The sequence below is a fragment of the Dermacentor albipictus genome, chromosome 2, assembly GCF_038994185.2.
Source record: "Dermacentor albipictus isolate Rhodes 1998 colony chromosome 2, USDA_Dalb.pri_finalv2, whole genome shotgun sequence".
Classification (NCBI taxonomy): Eukaryota; Metazoa; Arthropoda; class Arachnida; order Ixodida; family Ixodidae; genus Dermacentor; species Dermacentor albipictus.
In genome coordinates, this window is record NC_091822.1 from 85,096,648 (window position 1) to 85,114,674 (window position 18,027).

At 46.9% G+C, this 18,027-nt stretch overlaps 1 protein-coding gene across 1 annotated transcript in view; it reads right to left on the reverse strand.

The window, feature by feature from the left end:
• The window catches only part of LOC135900989 (scoloptoxin SSD14-like), a 64,636-nt gene extending 54,944 nt beyond the window's left edge, over positions 1-9,692 (reverse strand). Inside the window, exons 1-2 of the mRNA XM_065430614.2 lie at positions 9,405-9,692; positions 808-1,062 (exon numbers count right to left, since the gene is read on the reverse strand). Coding sequence (XP_065286686.1) covers positions 808-1,062; positions 9,405-9,643 — 494 coding nt within the window. The 5' untranslated portion in view covers positions 9,644-9,692. The remainder of the gene's footprint in view (positions 1-807; positions 1,063-9,404) is intronic.
• Positions 9,693-18,027: the final 8,335 nt, after the last annotated feature.

Genomic DNA, 18,027 nt, shown 5'->3' on the forward strand with positions numbered 1-18,027 from the left:
AAAACAGATGGAACGATGCTCAGTTCCATTAGAAAACGCTGACCTAAAACGCCTCTTGTGGGATTGTGAAAATTAGAGCGGATTCGCCAACGGGTAATGAAAGACCTGCCTATGAAACAGCGAGCACATTCCTTCTGTATGTGTATTCATCCCAAGGAACGGTCACTGGAGTAAAAAGAAGCGTCGGGCAGCCTCTTGGAGTTCATCCGCACAGCGCAGCCCAAGAATTTCATTTAGCCCTGATAAAGCTGCCAAATGAGTAAGCGGGAGCACTCATAGAGAGAGAGAGAAATGCGGAAAATTCTGCCGCCGTATATGTAGGCGCCTGCATGGTACTCTGTATAGAGAAGGGGATCAGTGACAGAAATGCCCCAAAGGCATGAAGGCGAAAAACATTTTTTTAAAAGAGACAAAATGTGTGATCACCGTATGCGAACCCTAGGCGCTTACTAGAGACAACAGTGGGAAGGTGGGAGATATGGAAATTCAAGACGATGGGCAAAGCTAAAGCCAGGTGAAAGGGGGAGCCAATGTTGCGGCAAGTTGACTTGTCTTGAAAAAGAAAAGTACACTTGGGGAAATGTTGCCTCCTGCTTTCACCTTGTTCTAGTTTTGCTCAGGCGCTTACGCTCTTACTATTAATTTACCGCGCATAAATTCACTTAGAATAGCAGCATCGCTTTTATTCTCCGCTTAGAGCTACGTTAACGCAAACTCCAACTTTCACATTTCGGCAATACGGCATCATTTTCGTGATCGCTGCCTGTCTGTAAGCCTTCGACGTCTTAGCAGACGCTCCCGCCGTACCTGGTGACGTTGTTGCACTGGCGGGCGCTCGAGACGACGACCCAGTCACGGTAGACGCCCATGACGCTGGGAGAGACGAAACGCGGCTGGCGTTTCGGAGTGTAGTGCACCGTGCCGGCGTAGAGAGAAAGCATCAGGGTGACTAAAATCGCCACCATCACCAAGACCGAGAACACAGACAGGGTCAGGATGGTAGCGCGTTGGCCGCACATCGGGAAGTGGCAGTCCTCGGAGCGAGGGGTCTGCCTGCTGCGGCTGTTGGCCGATATAGAGAGGAAAAAAATATTGTCCTTTACGAGCCAGAAGGCGGAGCGCCAACAGAGAATGGTTACGTTTAGAGTTCTTGGTGAACTCTTAGAACGGTGTTGAACTATGCGCGGATGCGATTGTACGCTGGTGCGCCGACACTCCTAGCACCTTTAAATTGTGACCAAGCCTTGTAAGGCCTCTAATGACATCGCACAGTCGCAACTTCTTTGACGGTGAAATTGCATCGTTTTCAGATTGCGAGCACAACTATTGTTGTGCACTTTTTCATATCCTGAGAATATTTAAATGATAGGCATGGGCTGTGAATGAAGCACTTTATTACCTTTGTTCGCGCTGCACGTTCTTGAAAATTATGCAAAATAAATGGCCTCTCTGAATCATCTCCAGTTACCGCTGTCTCGTGCTAGGCGATTGCAACTTGCGCCAGCAAATTTTCTAATTTCATCACCCCGCCTAATTTTCTCTCGTTCTCGACTGCACTTCCCTTCCCTTGGCGCCCGTTCCGTAACTCTAATGGTCCACCGGTTCTCTGCCCTACGCATTACAGAACCTGCCCAGCTCCATTAGTTCCTTTCTTAATGTTACATACAATATTGGTTATCGCCGTTTCCTCTGATTCACACCACTCTCTTCATTCCTCTTAATGTTACACTTAACATTTTTCGGTCCATCGCTCTTTGCGCGGTCCTTCACTTGCTTTTGAGCTTCTTTGCTAACCTACAAGCTTCTGTCCCATTTGTTAGCACAGTACATAAATAGCATGTATATATAGACAAATGTATAGGTAACATCACGGTAACGGCGACGCCTAAACCGAAAATTCGCCTGGAGTTTCCATATAATTGCTGTCGCAATAAAAAGTTTCAGGTAAATGAGATGGAAAATGCGGTGTGAGCTGCCCCTTAACTGCAACATGTATTGCGAGATACACAACGGAAAAAAAATGTTTTACGTCGGTAATACGTGCGTGTTGGAAATCCAGCCTAAGTGAAGTTTGCTTTATTCGCTTCGATTATACGCAATGGAAAAGAACATAACATGGCGCGCACAATTTTATGTTACTTTCAGCCTGTGCAATGCTTCGCCCGCGTCGCAGTTGAGTAGAAGGCTCACGTCTACGTGTGCCTGGCGAGACACGAACACCAAACCCGTAGAGAGAGACGAATAAGCGGACATGCCAAGTCCACATGCTACACCTGAGCGCTTGTGCGCGATAACATCAAGTTTATCGCGATTGTAGTCGCTCCAGGATCGGCTCGCCTTACGAGCCGTATAAAGCCCTCGCGATGACGTACATCGTGCACTGGCGTCAGGCCCTTCCTGTCAAGCCACCACCTTTGATTACACAGTATCCGGAATGGGCCCAGTTTTAATTGCACCATCTCCGGGATCGGCGCAGTCTACATTTACACTGTCCCCGAGGTCGACCCGGTTGACTCGGCTAGAAACTGAGCACCAACCTCTTGAAATCCTGGGGAGATAGGAAAACATAAGTTAATTAAATAGTCGATTCGTGCGACTGGGGAACGATCAACACCAGAGAGAGGGAGTGGCGGAACTGACGGTGATTATGCAATAAAGCAGAGAGAGAAAACTCTAACATGGCCCCCTTGTTCACGGCTGTGAAGAAATGACCAGGAGTCACTCAACAGTTGCAGTAGACTACAGGAAGTACGCAATGGCACTACCTAAGTGGCAGCGGCAAACGTTCAAAAGCGGCCGTCGCGCATTCAACGAGCACTGAGCTGTTGCTCTGCACATGTGCCAGGAACTACGTGTGAGTTGACGACGCGCGCGGCACTCGACATTCGAGAACGCGGTGAGTAAATCCTAATGGCCGTTCAGAGGAAGCTGTACCTCTGGCCCAAATCTGATGCCGGCTATGCAAATAGGTGCGAAACGCATAAATGCTTTCATGAGATAGTCGCTGGACCGATTTTAATGAGATGTGTTGAATTCTGTAGCGAGACAAAGTAAAATTCCATTGACTGTAGACAGCATAATTTTAACGCGACAGCGTTAAGGGCTTCATGCCGCAGAAAATCCGGTGCCGGTGTCGGCGAGGTTGCCCGCGACGGAAAAATTTCGTATATTGTGGGCATTTATTTATAAGCTATTCCTTGTCATCTGTACATGATCATCATCATGTGGGATTCAAATGGGTTTCTTCTTCAGCATCGCTTGTGGGGCTCGCTCTTGAGTGTGATCCGTGCTGTGGGCGCGGTCGGTTCGCCGCATCTTCGACGCGTAAAAAACGTCGTGATAACTGCTGCGTCACAATATATTTAGGTATACTATGTATATATGCCGCGCCTTTCTATATGACATGCGGTATATGCAGGTTACATTACCACACCGTTCTATCACTAAAGTTGTTCATGCCTTCTTTTATATTTTTGGCACAGTTATTTCTCGGAATTTTAAGAATGACAGCCCACAAACAAATGTCTTGAAATAAAACACCGACAGCGCATGCCTTCTGTGTTAGATCTTCTCAGACTTAAATATTAAAAGTGCGAAACAATAAGAGAAATGTGAAAATGATGTAGTCTTTTTTGGCGCAGCTGTGCACCAAATCCAGGTTGGGCCCCCGCAAAAGGTGCGTTTCTACCAGAAAGCTCGATTTCGTGCATAGCATTGGGCGCCAGCCTTTCCCGGTAAACATTACAGTGACACAAGCTGCAGTTGCCGGGAATCGTGACAATAGTTAGGGATCTTTGAATGCAATCGCGTTCCACTTTTAAAGGTGAAGCTTAAGCGTCCTGCAAATTTTTTTATTTTGCGCCAGATTTCATTTTCAAACGTTATAAAACATTCGTGAGCCTGAAAAAAAAAATAGAATGGAAGCACGAAGTTTACACATACGTTAGTCTGCACGAAAAAGAGAGATCGCAGTTCTGTCAACTGCACTGGTTAGAGCATCTAGAGCAGACAAATTCAATACATATGCAGCTTGCGTGAATCAGTTACAGCGTTTACGATGGTTTTGCAAAGATGCCTGTCCATAGGTTGGCTTATGAATCACAGGGAAATATAATAGTAATCAGGTCTGGAATTCTACATGCCAGAATTACGATATAATTATGAGGCATGTCGTATTGGGAGACTACACATTAATTTTGACCACCTGTGGTTTTATAGCGTGCACCCAATTCAAGGCACATGAACGTTTCTTGCATTTCGTCCCCATCCAAATGCAGCCGTCGAGGCCGGGGTTTGATGCTCCGCCCTCGGGTTTAGCAGCGTAACACCAAATCCATTACGCCACCACGGAGGGAAGGGCTTAAATTATATCAATTTCGCGTGCTTTAGATGCATAAGTAGATGCAGTCTACAAAATATTTACATAGTTTTCTATTGTACAATTAAACAGCTGTAAACTTGATTGACACCCACCGTGGTTGCTCAGTCCTTATGGTGTTGGGCTTCTGGGCACGAGACCGCGGTATCGAATCCCTGCCACGGCGGCCGCATTTCCATTTCCATTTCATGAAATGCGAAAACACCCGTGTACTTAGATTTAGGCGCACATTAAAGAACCCCAGGTGGTCGAAATTTCCGGAGTCCTCCACTACGGCGTGCCTCATATTCAAAATGTGGTTTTGGCAGTAAGACACCATAATTTAATTTAAACTTGATTGACTCGTTTCTCTAAATCTTGCACACCTATACGGCCTAAAAAAAAAAAGAAGACGCTGCCTACATTCTGTAAATATTAACTTTGTTTTTTGACTGTACGAAACGTGATCAAGTTCGGTGCAGTGGTTGCCGAGAGAAAGGATTTTTCTTTTCTCATGTATTTCGATACGAGACCCCTGAGCGAAAGCTTCCTTTTAAGTGCTAATGAGTAAGACTAATATGCTGTAAATGACTTCTGTTAACACGCGATAAGCGCAAATGACGCGTTCCACATGCACAAACGTTTACTGTCCACGACGGTTGGTGGTTCTTCGTACGGCGCTGTCTGGCTGTATGGCTGTCTGTAACTAATAAAAATGCGGGATCCGAGACACAGTGGTGGATTTTTGCTAGGCAAGCCACACACGCACACACACACACACACACACACACACACACACACAAACACACACACACAAACACACACACACAAACACAAACACACACACACAAACACACACACGCACACACGCGTGCGCGCTCGCACGCACGCACAGAGAGAGAGAGAGAGCGAATCAACTTTTATACTGAGCCCTTAGTAAAGGTTGGTGCGCGCTGGCATTAGATGGGGTGGAACCTTCTTCTCAGGTCCCATATGCGTTCAGCAGTTCCTGGCCCCTAGCCGCCAGCGCGAGCTAGGTCGGTATGTCGGGGGACTGAACTACAAGGTATCCCATCGTTCGGGGGGGGGGGGGGGGGCTCGGGAGGGTGGGGGGTAGGGATGGAGGGGGGTTCTTAAACTTAGTGTACTCTGCAAGGATGTGTGCTAAAGTGCCTTTTGATCGTCTGCAAAACGGGCATGAAGTGTCATGCTCTGTTGGGAAAATCTTGTGCAAGAGCACGGGATGCGCTAGCGACTCCGCTTGCGTGCGTCGCACGATCGTTTGCTGCATTCGGTTGAGTTGCGGATGCGGACGGGGAAGCCTACATCTGCCGCTTCTGTACATTTGCGTGATTTCTTTGTAGCTTGTCACGGGGGGCGGTAGCTCTGGCTGGACCTCGGCCCAAATTGACAGTTCTCGGGCATAGTTGTCGGCGAGTGCGTTGCCTTCCACTTGCGAGTGAGCCGGGACCCACACGAGCTCAACGGCTCTTCCCGGTGGTTTGAGTTTGGTGAGGATCGCTAGTGCAGCTGGAGAGATGTTCCCCTTGCGGTAACTTGCGTAGGCGGTCTTGGAGTCTGTGACCACGGCCCTCACTCCCGGTTGTGCGAGTGCAAAGGCCATATCTTCTGCTTCTGCTGTATTCGTCGTCCGTATCGAGGCGCCTGTGTGCAGTTTATCGATGGTGGTGACGACCGCCGTTACTCTGGTGCCGTGCTTGGGAAGCGAGGCGTCCGCGTAGAGAACCTCGGGATCCTCTTCCAGCTGTCGAGCCAGTGCCTTGGCCCGCGCAGAGCGTCTCTCGTCGTTCCTCCACGGCTGCATGTTCGGGGGAGGGGCTTGGTCTTAATAATGTCCCTCCACGTCGTGACAGCGGCTCCGTTGTCGGTGGCTGTTCAAATTGCCATCCTGTCGTGCGTAGGACGGCCCGACCGTGCTCTGTCCGGCTCAGCCTTACTCACTGGTGGGATAGGCGTGCTTTCACCAGCTCTTCCACCGTGTTGTGGGCACCCATTTCCAGCAGCTTCTGCGTTGACGAGTAGACTGGGATGCCCGTGGCGAGTTTGACTGCTTTCCTTATCGTCGCGTTCAGCGTCTCGCCGTGCACCTTCGCAAGGTGGAGGTACGGCGCGGAGTACGTTACGCGTCCAACGACGAATGCCTGCACCAGGCGCAGTGCGTCTTCTCGCTCTCTCTCTCTCTCTCACACACACGCACGCACGCGCACACACACACACACACACACGCACACACACACACACACACACACCTTGACGGATTGTATAGTAGCCTAAACAACTAAGATTCGCATTTGAGATTCGCTAATCATGCGTGTTCTTATCAAGCTTATACCGTCAGTGCCAGTTCGATGACGGTAGCTAATGGCGAGTTAGTAACGAATGAGTATTTGTTGCGAATAAGAAGCCTTTATTTAAAACGTGCTGACACGGAGTCGCGCCATATATTTTGCGCCAAACCGAAACTGAGCGCGTCAGCAGTGACCGCAACAACTTCATAAGTAATCTTGGGCGCCAATTTCTCCCTTAGAATAGATGCAAAACGCAGAAAAGATTTTATGAGACAACCACTAGACGGATTTGAATAAACTTTCTTTCAGTACACAAAAAAAACTAAAATGTAATCATTCTGAAAAATGGAACATGCATTTTAATGTTCGAAAGTGCATTAGAGTTTTTCCAGAAAATTATCCACATCCCAGCACCGATGGGATCAATCGCACGCTTGTTGATCTACAGTCGGAATACAAGTATCTAGGAGTCTATTTCACCGAATCACTCTCTTGGCATCAACATATTGACACTGTCATAGGAAAAGCTAGTAGGATGCTACATTTTATTCGCAGAAATTTCAAACAGACAACACCCGAAGTTGAAGAAACTTTATACTTCTTACATGTCAGAACAATAATTGATTTTGCGGTGTCTTATGGGATCCCTATCAAGATTACCTCATGAATAGACTGGAAAAACTAGAGAACCAAGCAGTAAGGTTTGTTTGTAATAATTACAGCCAGTACTGTAGCGTTTCAGAAATGAAGGCCTCTTTAGGATGGGATCTTCTACATATACGTAGGTAGAAACTAAGGCTCGAACTATTGCACCAAATATATAACAGTCAGACAGGTATCCATCGCTGTAACTATCTTCTGGAACCAGATTACATATCGACTCGCGGTGATAACAACAAAAAGATGTCAGCCTATTACTGCAGAATAAACAATTTCTACTACTCTTTTTTTCCCCAAATCTATTAGACAATGGAACATTTTATCAAATAATACAGTAAATGTGTCGAATAACGAACCATTCTATTCTAAGCTGTGACGGCGCTCTTGTAAAACAACTGTAAGTGTTATATATCCTAAAAACCTGTTTGTTTCACCTTACTTGCATGTCTTTCTCTAAATGATATTGTTGTGCTTCTGTCTGTGAGTATAACTCTGCAAAAGATTTTTCTGTTTTACTGGTTAGGTTTTGTTCCCTATACTTGATGCATTTATGGCGATGTAGGTACTGTGTACACGAATGAATGAATAAAATAAAAGCGGTACTTTAGTTTATGGCGTAAAAGATTGTACAAGGATTTCCGAAAATAATAAGTTAATAAAACAAGTGGAAGCATCAGGTTTACAAATCGACAAGTCTAAACAACGAAAACATGGACCGCTGTTCTGTAAAATATTCTTCTTAGAGCACCTAAGCAGACAAATTTAATATATGAATTTACAGTTTATGTGAATGTGTTACAAGCTTTACGAGGGCTTCGAAGTAGTCTTACCCACATCATAGAGGCATATTTCAGCAAGGTGTGCAAGACATCAAGTTCGTCCAATATTATTAGTTGCAGTTTACGGATTTGTGGTGGCGTTCCTCCTTGCTGAGTGAGAGAGTTGTGAACTTGGTACTCTAGCTTTGTATCTTTAATTTTGCACATTTCAGTTTTATCTTTAAAAAGATTGACGGCCTGAGTAAAATATTTGCTTTACACAGTATCTAGTGTATAATTTTTTTCCTTCAAGTGCGAGAAAATGCAACCACGTTGGTGCAGTGGTTCCTGAGAAAAACTACTTCGTTCCCATTTATGTGGCTAGGAGTCGCCGAGGTAAAGCTTCCTGTAAGGGTCTTTTCTTTCATCCTCCATTTCCTTCTTTATTTATCCGGAATAAAGCGATTGCATTAAACACAATCCTCACCTGTACATATATTGAGAATCCAGCAAAATGCAGTTCGACTTCGTTACGCTTTCCTTGGCTAAATTGTCTACTGTCTTCGTATGGTGGCTACTACAAATATATAACGACACAGCCATAAACTACTGCTTAAGTTCAGAAACAGACACGCATTCACCTTTATTTTCGAACTGTATTTCTTCAGTGGGTAGAATTGATTCGGTAATATTTTTGATTGAGTGACACAATTTATAACATCCAAACTTGTTCAAGTTATAATATACTGCTTAGTGAATGTCTACGAAATAAATATGCGCACCGAGTTATCATTTAGCCCTCCTCAATCAATATTAGTTATGACACTGCGCCCACTTATGAGCGGAGCTGCCAAGGTCGGCGTTGCAACGCGCCTTCCTGTGATAAAACGAATAAAACGATAAATAAAAGGCGGAAGAGTAGAACGCTTTCTACCAGGGATGACTCGAGAATGAATGATCCCATTGCTGTTTGATCGGCCGCAAGGGATTGTGTGCGCTACAAATTGAGCGCGGAATCTTTAAACAAGCTGACAACGCACGGAGCCCTATAACCTCGCGTATTGTTAGACAGTGCAGCGATAGCGCAGCCACAAAACGCGTGTTTTGTGGCTGCGCTCGTGTGGTAGCCTCTCGGTTACCACATTACCAATTCGGCTACCAACGACGAAGGGTGAAAGGACGGAAAATTAAAAGAATAAGCAGAGAATAGCCTCGTGAGACCCCAGCTGACGAGGCGTTGCTATGCAAGCGCTCGTGCTTTTGCACACGTTACCGTCGCAAGTGTAGCGTCGCGTACACAGTGGATGGTTCGCTCCTCACCTGTAATAATTGTATCCAAGGTGCGTGCCACGTGACCTGGATCCGCTGGTGGCGCCCGGGCTCCGTGTCCCACTACGCGTCACCATAGAGGACGGGGTCGTTGAAGGCGAGCGGTGGCCGTCGGCTGTAGCCAAGTGGCTCACCGGCGGAGAAGGTGCCGACGGCGTTGTTGGCGACTTTGTGTGGGGCGAGTGCCGTTTCCTTGGTCGCCGCCCGCCGTCCATCTTGGGGCTATCCATCGCGGTTGTACTTCTTCTTTTGCGTCTTCTTCGTGTTCGCTCCGTAGCCACGGTACCCCACAAACTCAACGCTTGGCTGGGGTTTCACGTTTAACAACGACATACTCGGCAGCCGTTGTCCTGAAGGTCTGGCATTCGTAATGACCGGCGTCCTGACTTCAGCACGTGGAATAAAGCGGACCCTTCCTAAGCTTTCTGCGCGATGCGCGGTTGCATAGGTTTATAAAGTTTCTTTTTATTCGTGTGCTTTATGGCAGCCCACCACGGAATGTCAAGAACAAAATCATAACACATGTCCCTAGGAATTATCGACAAAGCAGCTATGCTGAAGGGCGAAGCAGAATCAGAATATATTTATGGTTGCTTGTGCGTACGACTACCCGGTTTTTGACTAACCCCGCACTATTGATACGTGCCCTGCTTTAAACGGTCATAATGATCATTATGACTGCTATAATTCTGTTAACTCAATGACTGCGAACGGTACATACGAGCACCCGGCTAGTCATTGCGCTTCTAGACTACCATGTCAACTTGAGAAGAAAAGCACGGTGCTCCCGAAAACATCAGGCCGAACTGCGATGAAAATTAGCTCTTGGAGTGACTGGAATACTTTCTGAAAGGTGCAGCTCGTCTGTAGTAGTAAATGTGCGCAGGTACTGCATTTCTAGAGCACAACTTGATTTGCCTTCCTATGCTCTTTCTCCAATATCCCTATTGGTAAAAATCTTGTCCGTAGCATCATTTTATTTTTATCTGGGGATCGCCCCTCCACCACCGATGACAAAAATCTGTCTGTGCAACTCGCGACTCCATGTAATTGCTCGCTACCTAGCGGCCGTGCCGAGAACGAGCTGATCCAGGTTCAGGTTTCAAGCGAAAGAGGGTGTCCTATCATGGCACGTGCTGAATTCCTCGTATTTCTCAGATCGTTGCAATGCCGCTGCACACAAGCCAGAACAGGAAAAAGACGACGTATGTCGAAAGATGTTTGCTGTGTAGTATTATGCGTGTCATCGCGGTGGAAAGACAGCAATGTATGGTTTCGTCGTTCTTAGAAAGAAACAGACGACGCGCATCGGCGAGCGACTTGGATAAGACTGGAAAAGGTGACCGATATTATACTGGTATCGAAACACTTCAATCGGGTTGACTTGTTTATTCTCAGCGAGTAGACCATTGTTTTCTTTTTGTTTATTTTAAATATCTTGCTGGCGTTTCGAATCGCGAAGTGCATGTCGTGATGTGCGCTTAAGCTTGATTTGTTTTTTCGTTCATCGTTTTTTGCCGCAGCATTAGTGATACTAATGCTTTAAGCACCAGGTATATTCTCACCAACTTACTTTTATCTGCAAGCATGGCAGCAGGAGTGATAACTGCCTCGGGAGATCTGAAGCTGATCCAGACACATGCTATGCCGCGAAGTGACTCGACGTTTTCATGGGGTGATTTAATTTATGGGCACATGCAGAGCGTGTTGTTTTCTCATGCAACGGGGGTAGTTGCCAGTTTATTTCCTCTACCTGCGTGTCCATTGCCTCTACTGAGGTGCTGGAAACGCGCTCTTGCGAGCGCCCTGTTTGACGTGAAGGCCCGTCTCGGTAGACGAAACCTTTGAGGGCACCAGCCCGTAGGTCGATGGCCCCTTCTACTCGGGTGGCGGAGCAGCGCTAGCCGCAGTCGCCAAGGGGGCGCATGGTGTCACTGGTGCGTCTGGGCCGGTCAGCCACCGGAAGCCGCTGTGTCGCCGCCCCCTGACGCGCCACGTCGGCAAAGATGTTCTAGGGCAGGTATGAAACCCGCCGGCGTGTCTTCTTGAGTGATACGATCTCTTTTACCTGGCGCGTTACGATTTCCTTTTTCGTTTTTTTCATGATGGGCAGGACCGCGAGTATGCGGCGTGCTCCCCAGCGCACTTCGCACAGTGGAGTGTGTTTTCGCACGATTCAGGGAGGCGTTCAGCTTCACTGCATTTCGCACAAATCTGGCAGCCTCGGCAGTTCTGTGAACTGTGTCAGAAACGCTGGCACTTAAAGCATCGCAGAGAGTTCGGGACATACGGTCTGACCCGGATCTTGATATACCCAGCCTGGATTGTCTCGGGCAATACGCTTCAGCCAACGGTGAGAATGAGGCGCTCCGTCTGGATTTATTTCCATTCGTGCCTGATCTTAATTTTTTTCGCACTGACCACATTTTGCTCTTTCCGAAGTTCCATAAGGTCGTCATCAGAAACAACGTCGCGGATGGTGTTCATAGTTCTGCGTTGGGTAACAGTAACTGGAATGTTCCCAAAAGACAGAATGCTCCGGAGCTTTTGATGTTGCTTCTTGTCATGTGCAGTTCTAAGAGAAGGCCACTAGTAGCCAGTTTAGTAGCTTTGTAGCCTCGGCCTATGGCATGACTCAGACATTTCGTAACAAGGAAAGGTGAGGTGACTCTCACGCTCTTTTCTGGTTTTTCAGTGTACCACATGATACTTGGGAGGTTCTCTCGGTTGCGGCCAAAAATTGAAATACTTCGGTTCACCCTCGTTCGTGAAGGTGATGAGCATGTTTCGGAAAAAAACTGTGCATAAAGAATCTTGAGTTTTGGGCAGCAACGCCAGCCACTCACCATGGAGCCCAACTTGGGGACGCCGCAGTAAGTGTAAAACAGGTCCTGCAAATGCCAGCTGTACGTTAATGCTATGACCAAATATGGTATACGAAGGTTGGTTGCACCACAAAAGATTATTGCTGCCCGGAATATCCGGAGTAATTAGAAGTAGAAGATAGGAAAGATGAGATGTAAGAGAGAAAGACGAAGATTGGAGGGGAGGACAGTAAAAGGAAACTACCAATTTCCCCCGTCTGGGTTACCCCGGGGGCGACGTCTACGTGAAGCTGAGGCCAAAGGGGTGTGTTGCTTCCGCCGAGGTGCCTTAGAGGCCCAAGCACTCAGCATCGGCTTAACCCTGAGGATCCCCTTTTCTCCGGACACAGCTAAGCCCCGCACCCAATCCCCACGTGCTCAGGTCCGTGATGTCGCAACACACCAAACGCCTGCTCACTCCGACGCCCCTGCGGGGACGCAGACGACCTTATCACACGTACCAGCTAACTATACAAAGAAAACTGTATCCAGACTCACAGAGAGAACTATAAATTGTTTTTATGCCAAGACACACTGACCAAGTAGCATTACAGTTTCTACCCTCGGTCTATCAGTGCAGAATATCCGTATAAAGCTACTGAAAGTACGACAGACGCTACAGCCTATAAATTGTGGGACGCTGTATGTGATATACTATAACACGAGTCTCAGTGCGGAGCTGCCTATCAACATCGAAAACAGTCGAGTATCGTACCTGTAGCAGAGGAGCAACACCACGTACAAGTGCTTGTACCTTTCGGGTTCCCGCTATGCACAGGCACTTCATTTTTGTAATCTCCTGCTCGCTTGATATGCTTTAAAGAACTCTGATGCAGCTGCCTAGTCAGGCCCGATGTTGGCATTCACTCCGCAGCTATTCCCGCGATTTTGTTGCGCATATGCTCGAGACCGATCAAAATAAGGCAATAGGCAGTAAGACCTCTTTCAGCTTCCACGAAACACTTCGATTCCACACAAAAGAGAAACGTGATCACAGCACCATGTGAAAGAGCCGCCATGAACCTTGACGTATAGTCATCTCTGCTTACTTCGACAGCGTCGCCAGTCCAAGTAGCAGATTCTGGAGTTACCAATAAGGAGACGATAACCGCTGTGATGGCCAACAACGGCGATGGCCAATCGCAGAAGTTACGTACGCGAGAGAAGTCTCTCTATACGGGTTCAGACCTTTATTGTTGTGCTCCCGATGCTCAGCTTAGAAATGCCAGACAACCTTAGTGACAACCGCTCACAAAAGTCCAAGGAGTTAGGAAGCATGAAAAAAAAATCAGGGATGCCCGCACAACTTTCCGAACCTGCACCTCAGACTCACAAGCTGCGAGTACCGTCTCGTGAGCTTCTTTCACAATATTACTTGTTTAAGGTTTAGCGATGCACTGTGTGGCGTTAGGCGCAGCGAGAGTGCCATCTGCTGCTAGTTCGCCCACACTTTCAACAGTTCGTGCAGTTCATAGTTAAAACTTGGCAATTGAGCCGACCGACAACAGAAGTTATCCTGTAGATTTCGCAAAACTTTAGAGTGGGGTTTTAAGTGCCAAAACCAAGATACGATTATGGGGCATACCATAGAGAGGGTAACCATAGAGAGGATCAGGTAACAGCAGATTTGTTGAAGGATGGTGGACAGATTGTTCTAGAGAAACTGGCCACCCTGTATACGCAATGCCTCATGACCTCGAGCGTACCGGAATCATGGAAGAACGCTAACATAATCCTAATCCATAAAAAAGGGGACGCCAAAGACTTGAAAAATTATAGACCGATCAGCTTACTGTCCGTTGCCTACAAAGTATTTACTAAGGTAATTGCAAATAGAATCAGGAACACCTTAGACTTCTGTCAACCAAAGGACCAGGCAGGATTCCGTAAAGGCTACTCAACAATAGACCATATTCACACTGTCAGTCAAGTGATAGAAAAATGTGCAGAATATAACCAACCCTTATATATAGCTTTCATTCATTACGAGAAAGCGTTTGATTCACTCGAAACCTCAGCAGTCATGGAAGCATTACGGAATCAGGGTGTAGATGAGCCATATGTAAAAATACTGGAAGATATCTATAGCGGCTCCACAGCCACCGTAGTCCTCCATAAAGCAAGCAACAAAATCCCAATAAAGAAAGGCGTCAGGCAGGGAGATACGATATCTCCAATGCTATTCACAGCGTGTTTACAGGAGGTATTCAGAGACCTGGATTGGGAAGAATTGGGGATAAAAGTTAATGGAGAATACCTTAGTAACTTGCGATTCGCTGATGATATTGCCTTGCTTAGTAACTCAGGGGACCAATTGCAATGCATGCTCACTGACCTGGAGAGGCAAAGCAGAAGAGTGGGTCTAAAAATTAGTCTGCAGAAAACTAAAGTAATGCTTAACAGTCTCGGGAGAGAACAGCAATTTACAATAGGCAGTGAGGCACTGGAAGTGGTAAGGGAATACATCTACTTAGGGCAGGTAGTGACGGCGGATCCGGATCATGAGACGCAAATAATCAGAAGAATAAGAATGGGCTGGGGTGCGTTTGGCAGGCATTCCCAAATCATGAACAGCAGGTTGCCGTTATCCCTCAAGAGAAAAGTATATAATAGCTGTGTCTTACCAGTACTCACCTACGGGGCAGAAACCTGGAGGCTTACGAAAAGGGTTCTACTCAAATTGAGGACGACACAACGAGCTATGGAAAGAAGAATGATAGGTGTAACGTAAAGGGATAAGAAAAGAGCAGATTGGGTGAGGGAACAAACGCGAGTTAATGACATCTTAGTTGAAATCAAGAAAAAGAAATGGGCATGGGCAGGACATGTAATGAGGAGGGAAGATAACCGATGGTCATTAAGGGTTACGGACTTGATCCCAAGGGAAGGGAAGCGTAGCAGGGGGCGGCAGAAAGTTAGGTGGGCGGATGAGATTAAGAAATTTGCAGGCACGGCATGGCCACAATTAGTACATGACCGGGGCTGTTGGAGAAGCATGGGAGAGGCCTTTGCCCTGCAGTGGGCGCAACCAGGCTGATGATGATGATGATGATGATAGAGAGGGATTCCGGATTAATTTTGACGATCTGGGGTTCTCTACAGTGCACTCAAGGAACGGTACACGGGCGTTCTTCTAGCTGGGCAGTGCGCTCTGTCATCCTGGCGTCTTTCGGTGCCTGCTGTGCCGCCTTCAGTCGGTTTTCTTTTTCTAGCTGGGCAGCGTCCATGTGAATCAGGGAACAGTATGACGTGGTGCGGTGTGGGCTGGTGGGGTGTGCCGTTGCGAACATGCACTCCGCCTATTTTAAGATTGTGTGCTAGTATCATCTCCAACCAATCTGCCTTGCCGGTTGCCATTTCATGCTTACATCTACACTCGACTTTTTTATGCATCTGTTATCGTACTTTCGTCATCATGGCGTCGTGGTAGTGCCATCGTCATTAAGACTTTGTCATCCGTTTGTGATCCTACTGTCGCCGTCATCCCATTGTCCCCATGTCGTCGTTATACAATCATCATAACTATTAAATTGTCATCTCAATGCCGTCGTCGTCATACCTTTGATTTCCATCGACGCCACTGCGTCGAGTTATCACCTCTCCATGCTCTTGGACAACCTTTGCAAACGAGTTTCATAGCGAAGTGGCGCGATAGGTGAATATGTCGCAGATAGTCTAAGCAACAGAAGTCTCAGGATGACCACTAAAGGTGTTAAATAAACGTGACTTCAAAATTATGATCTGCGTTATACAACTCGTTATGATCTGTCGTTGTACAATCGCATTAGCATCGAGAGTAATCATGAAATAAGTTCTGCCGTAACGTTTTTTGTGAGGGCTGCCTTTCACTTCTATTGAGCGAGGCCATTTCGTTATAAAAAATGGCTGTGGCTTAGGTAAGGTTAAGCCCAGGATGCGAAGCATACTAGCCTTTATTTTAGTTGTTGAACCACTGTTTAGCCTGGTGAACTGCTGTTGCTTGGCTATATTTGGTTCGGCTAGACGAAGAAACAACTCATGCATTACTGCTTCGCCTTCAAGAGTGGAACGCGACAGCGTTCCCGTCGACCCGCCAAGGGGTGTAAGACAATGGGCTACAGGGCAGCGACTACGCGCCCCGCATTGGACGCGGTGAGCGTCGAGCAAAGCAGCGTTCGGCGCGACAACGAAATGTGCGCCTGAGCAAGAGACGCACGCCTTAGAAACAGCTCGTTTCTAAGGCAACACCGCATTCACTAGAGGCGCTTTTGTACCGCTTTGAAGCATCGTACTCGTGGCTCAGTGGTAGTGTCTCCGTCCCACACTCCGGAGACCCTGGTTCGATTCCCACCCAGCCCGTCTTGCAAGAGTTGAGCCAAAGCCACTTCTCCTCTGTCGTGAGGTCACGGTGTCACGTGGTTTCAAGGCGACACCGCCGCGCCTGAGGAGCTGGGTTGAGCTCTCGTAATATGCTTCGCATAAAAAAAAAAAACTCATCAACCTTCGAAGATCTGCCGCCCACTAGACCAAGAGTGGGTGGGGAGGGGTTCCTCAGGACACATTAAAGTTATTTCCTCCCTCCTTCGAAGATGCCGCCCGAGTCCAAGGACTTCGAGCTGCCACCTAAGGTCACCACAACAAAAACTGCCGGACTATTCTTTAATAAAGTTTTTTCTTCTCCTTCAACCTTCGTCGTGTGGGCTATAGTTGCCCCTAAACAAGAATGGCGTTCGTGGCAAACACCAAATAACGCTTTGCCCAAATGGACTCCCAAAGCGTGTGCTATCAGTATAATTTTAGATGCGCTTATCATTCTTTGTGAATTTCTCACAGTTTGCGGTCGGTTGGTCACCGGTCGGACGGGTGGTTTGTCTGTCTGTCCCTCAATCAGTGCGTATGTATGTAACCTCTTTCGCTCCAACTTGGGTCACTGGATAGGCCGTTGTTAATGGGTAGATAATTATCGAATACGCAAAATACGAATGTTCTTTTACTGATGCGGGAAATTTCGGATGCCCGCAAGTATTGAATTGTTAGATTCCTTCCGCAATAGTTACTTGCGTTCCGAGTAATAAGGGGCAGTACTATATTCCTAATAGTATGTGTACGCAGGAGAACAACAAAACAATCATGAGTGTATGTCCTCAAGTTCCCAAAAAGAAATCGCCCCTGAATATTGGTGCTAAAGCAGAGAGAAAATGCTTAGTTTACGCATAGATTATTTATATCTGTAAGACAGGGACCTGTCCAGCCATGTAGCCTTGCAGTGATTGCTGCTAAGCGTATTGTGCAAATTTTCGCGGCTCCTGGAGGAGCTATCATCATGTATTTCCTACGCCAGTCGCTGCAAAGCAAAATTCTATCTCATTCCTGCATTTTATCTCTGGAGTACTTATGGTGGCTGTCGTCTTGAACTGTTCAGTCAAAGCTGTTCGTGCGCAACTTATGCTCCAGGTACCCCGTGCGACATCATGATGCCACATTTCTGTATCAGTGGTTTAAATACAGTTTTGCTCCATAGAAATGCATGTTTGAGCGATACTAATGGACTCTATCGCGATTACCGAGAATGCATCACAAGAAAATATTGCGTAAACAAGATGAAGGGGTTTGATATATTTTCACAAAACAGTTGTTTCTTTTATTATTCCAGCTATTTCGTGTAGAAGGCATACACCGATCTCCTGTGGCCAGTAAACTTCATGAGGAGCGTTGCATACGAAATCACAGAAGTGACAACACTTCAGGCACTTTTTTCACAGAATATTTAT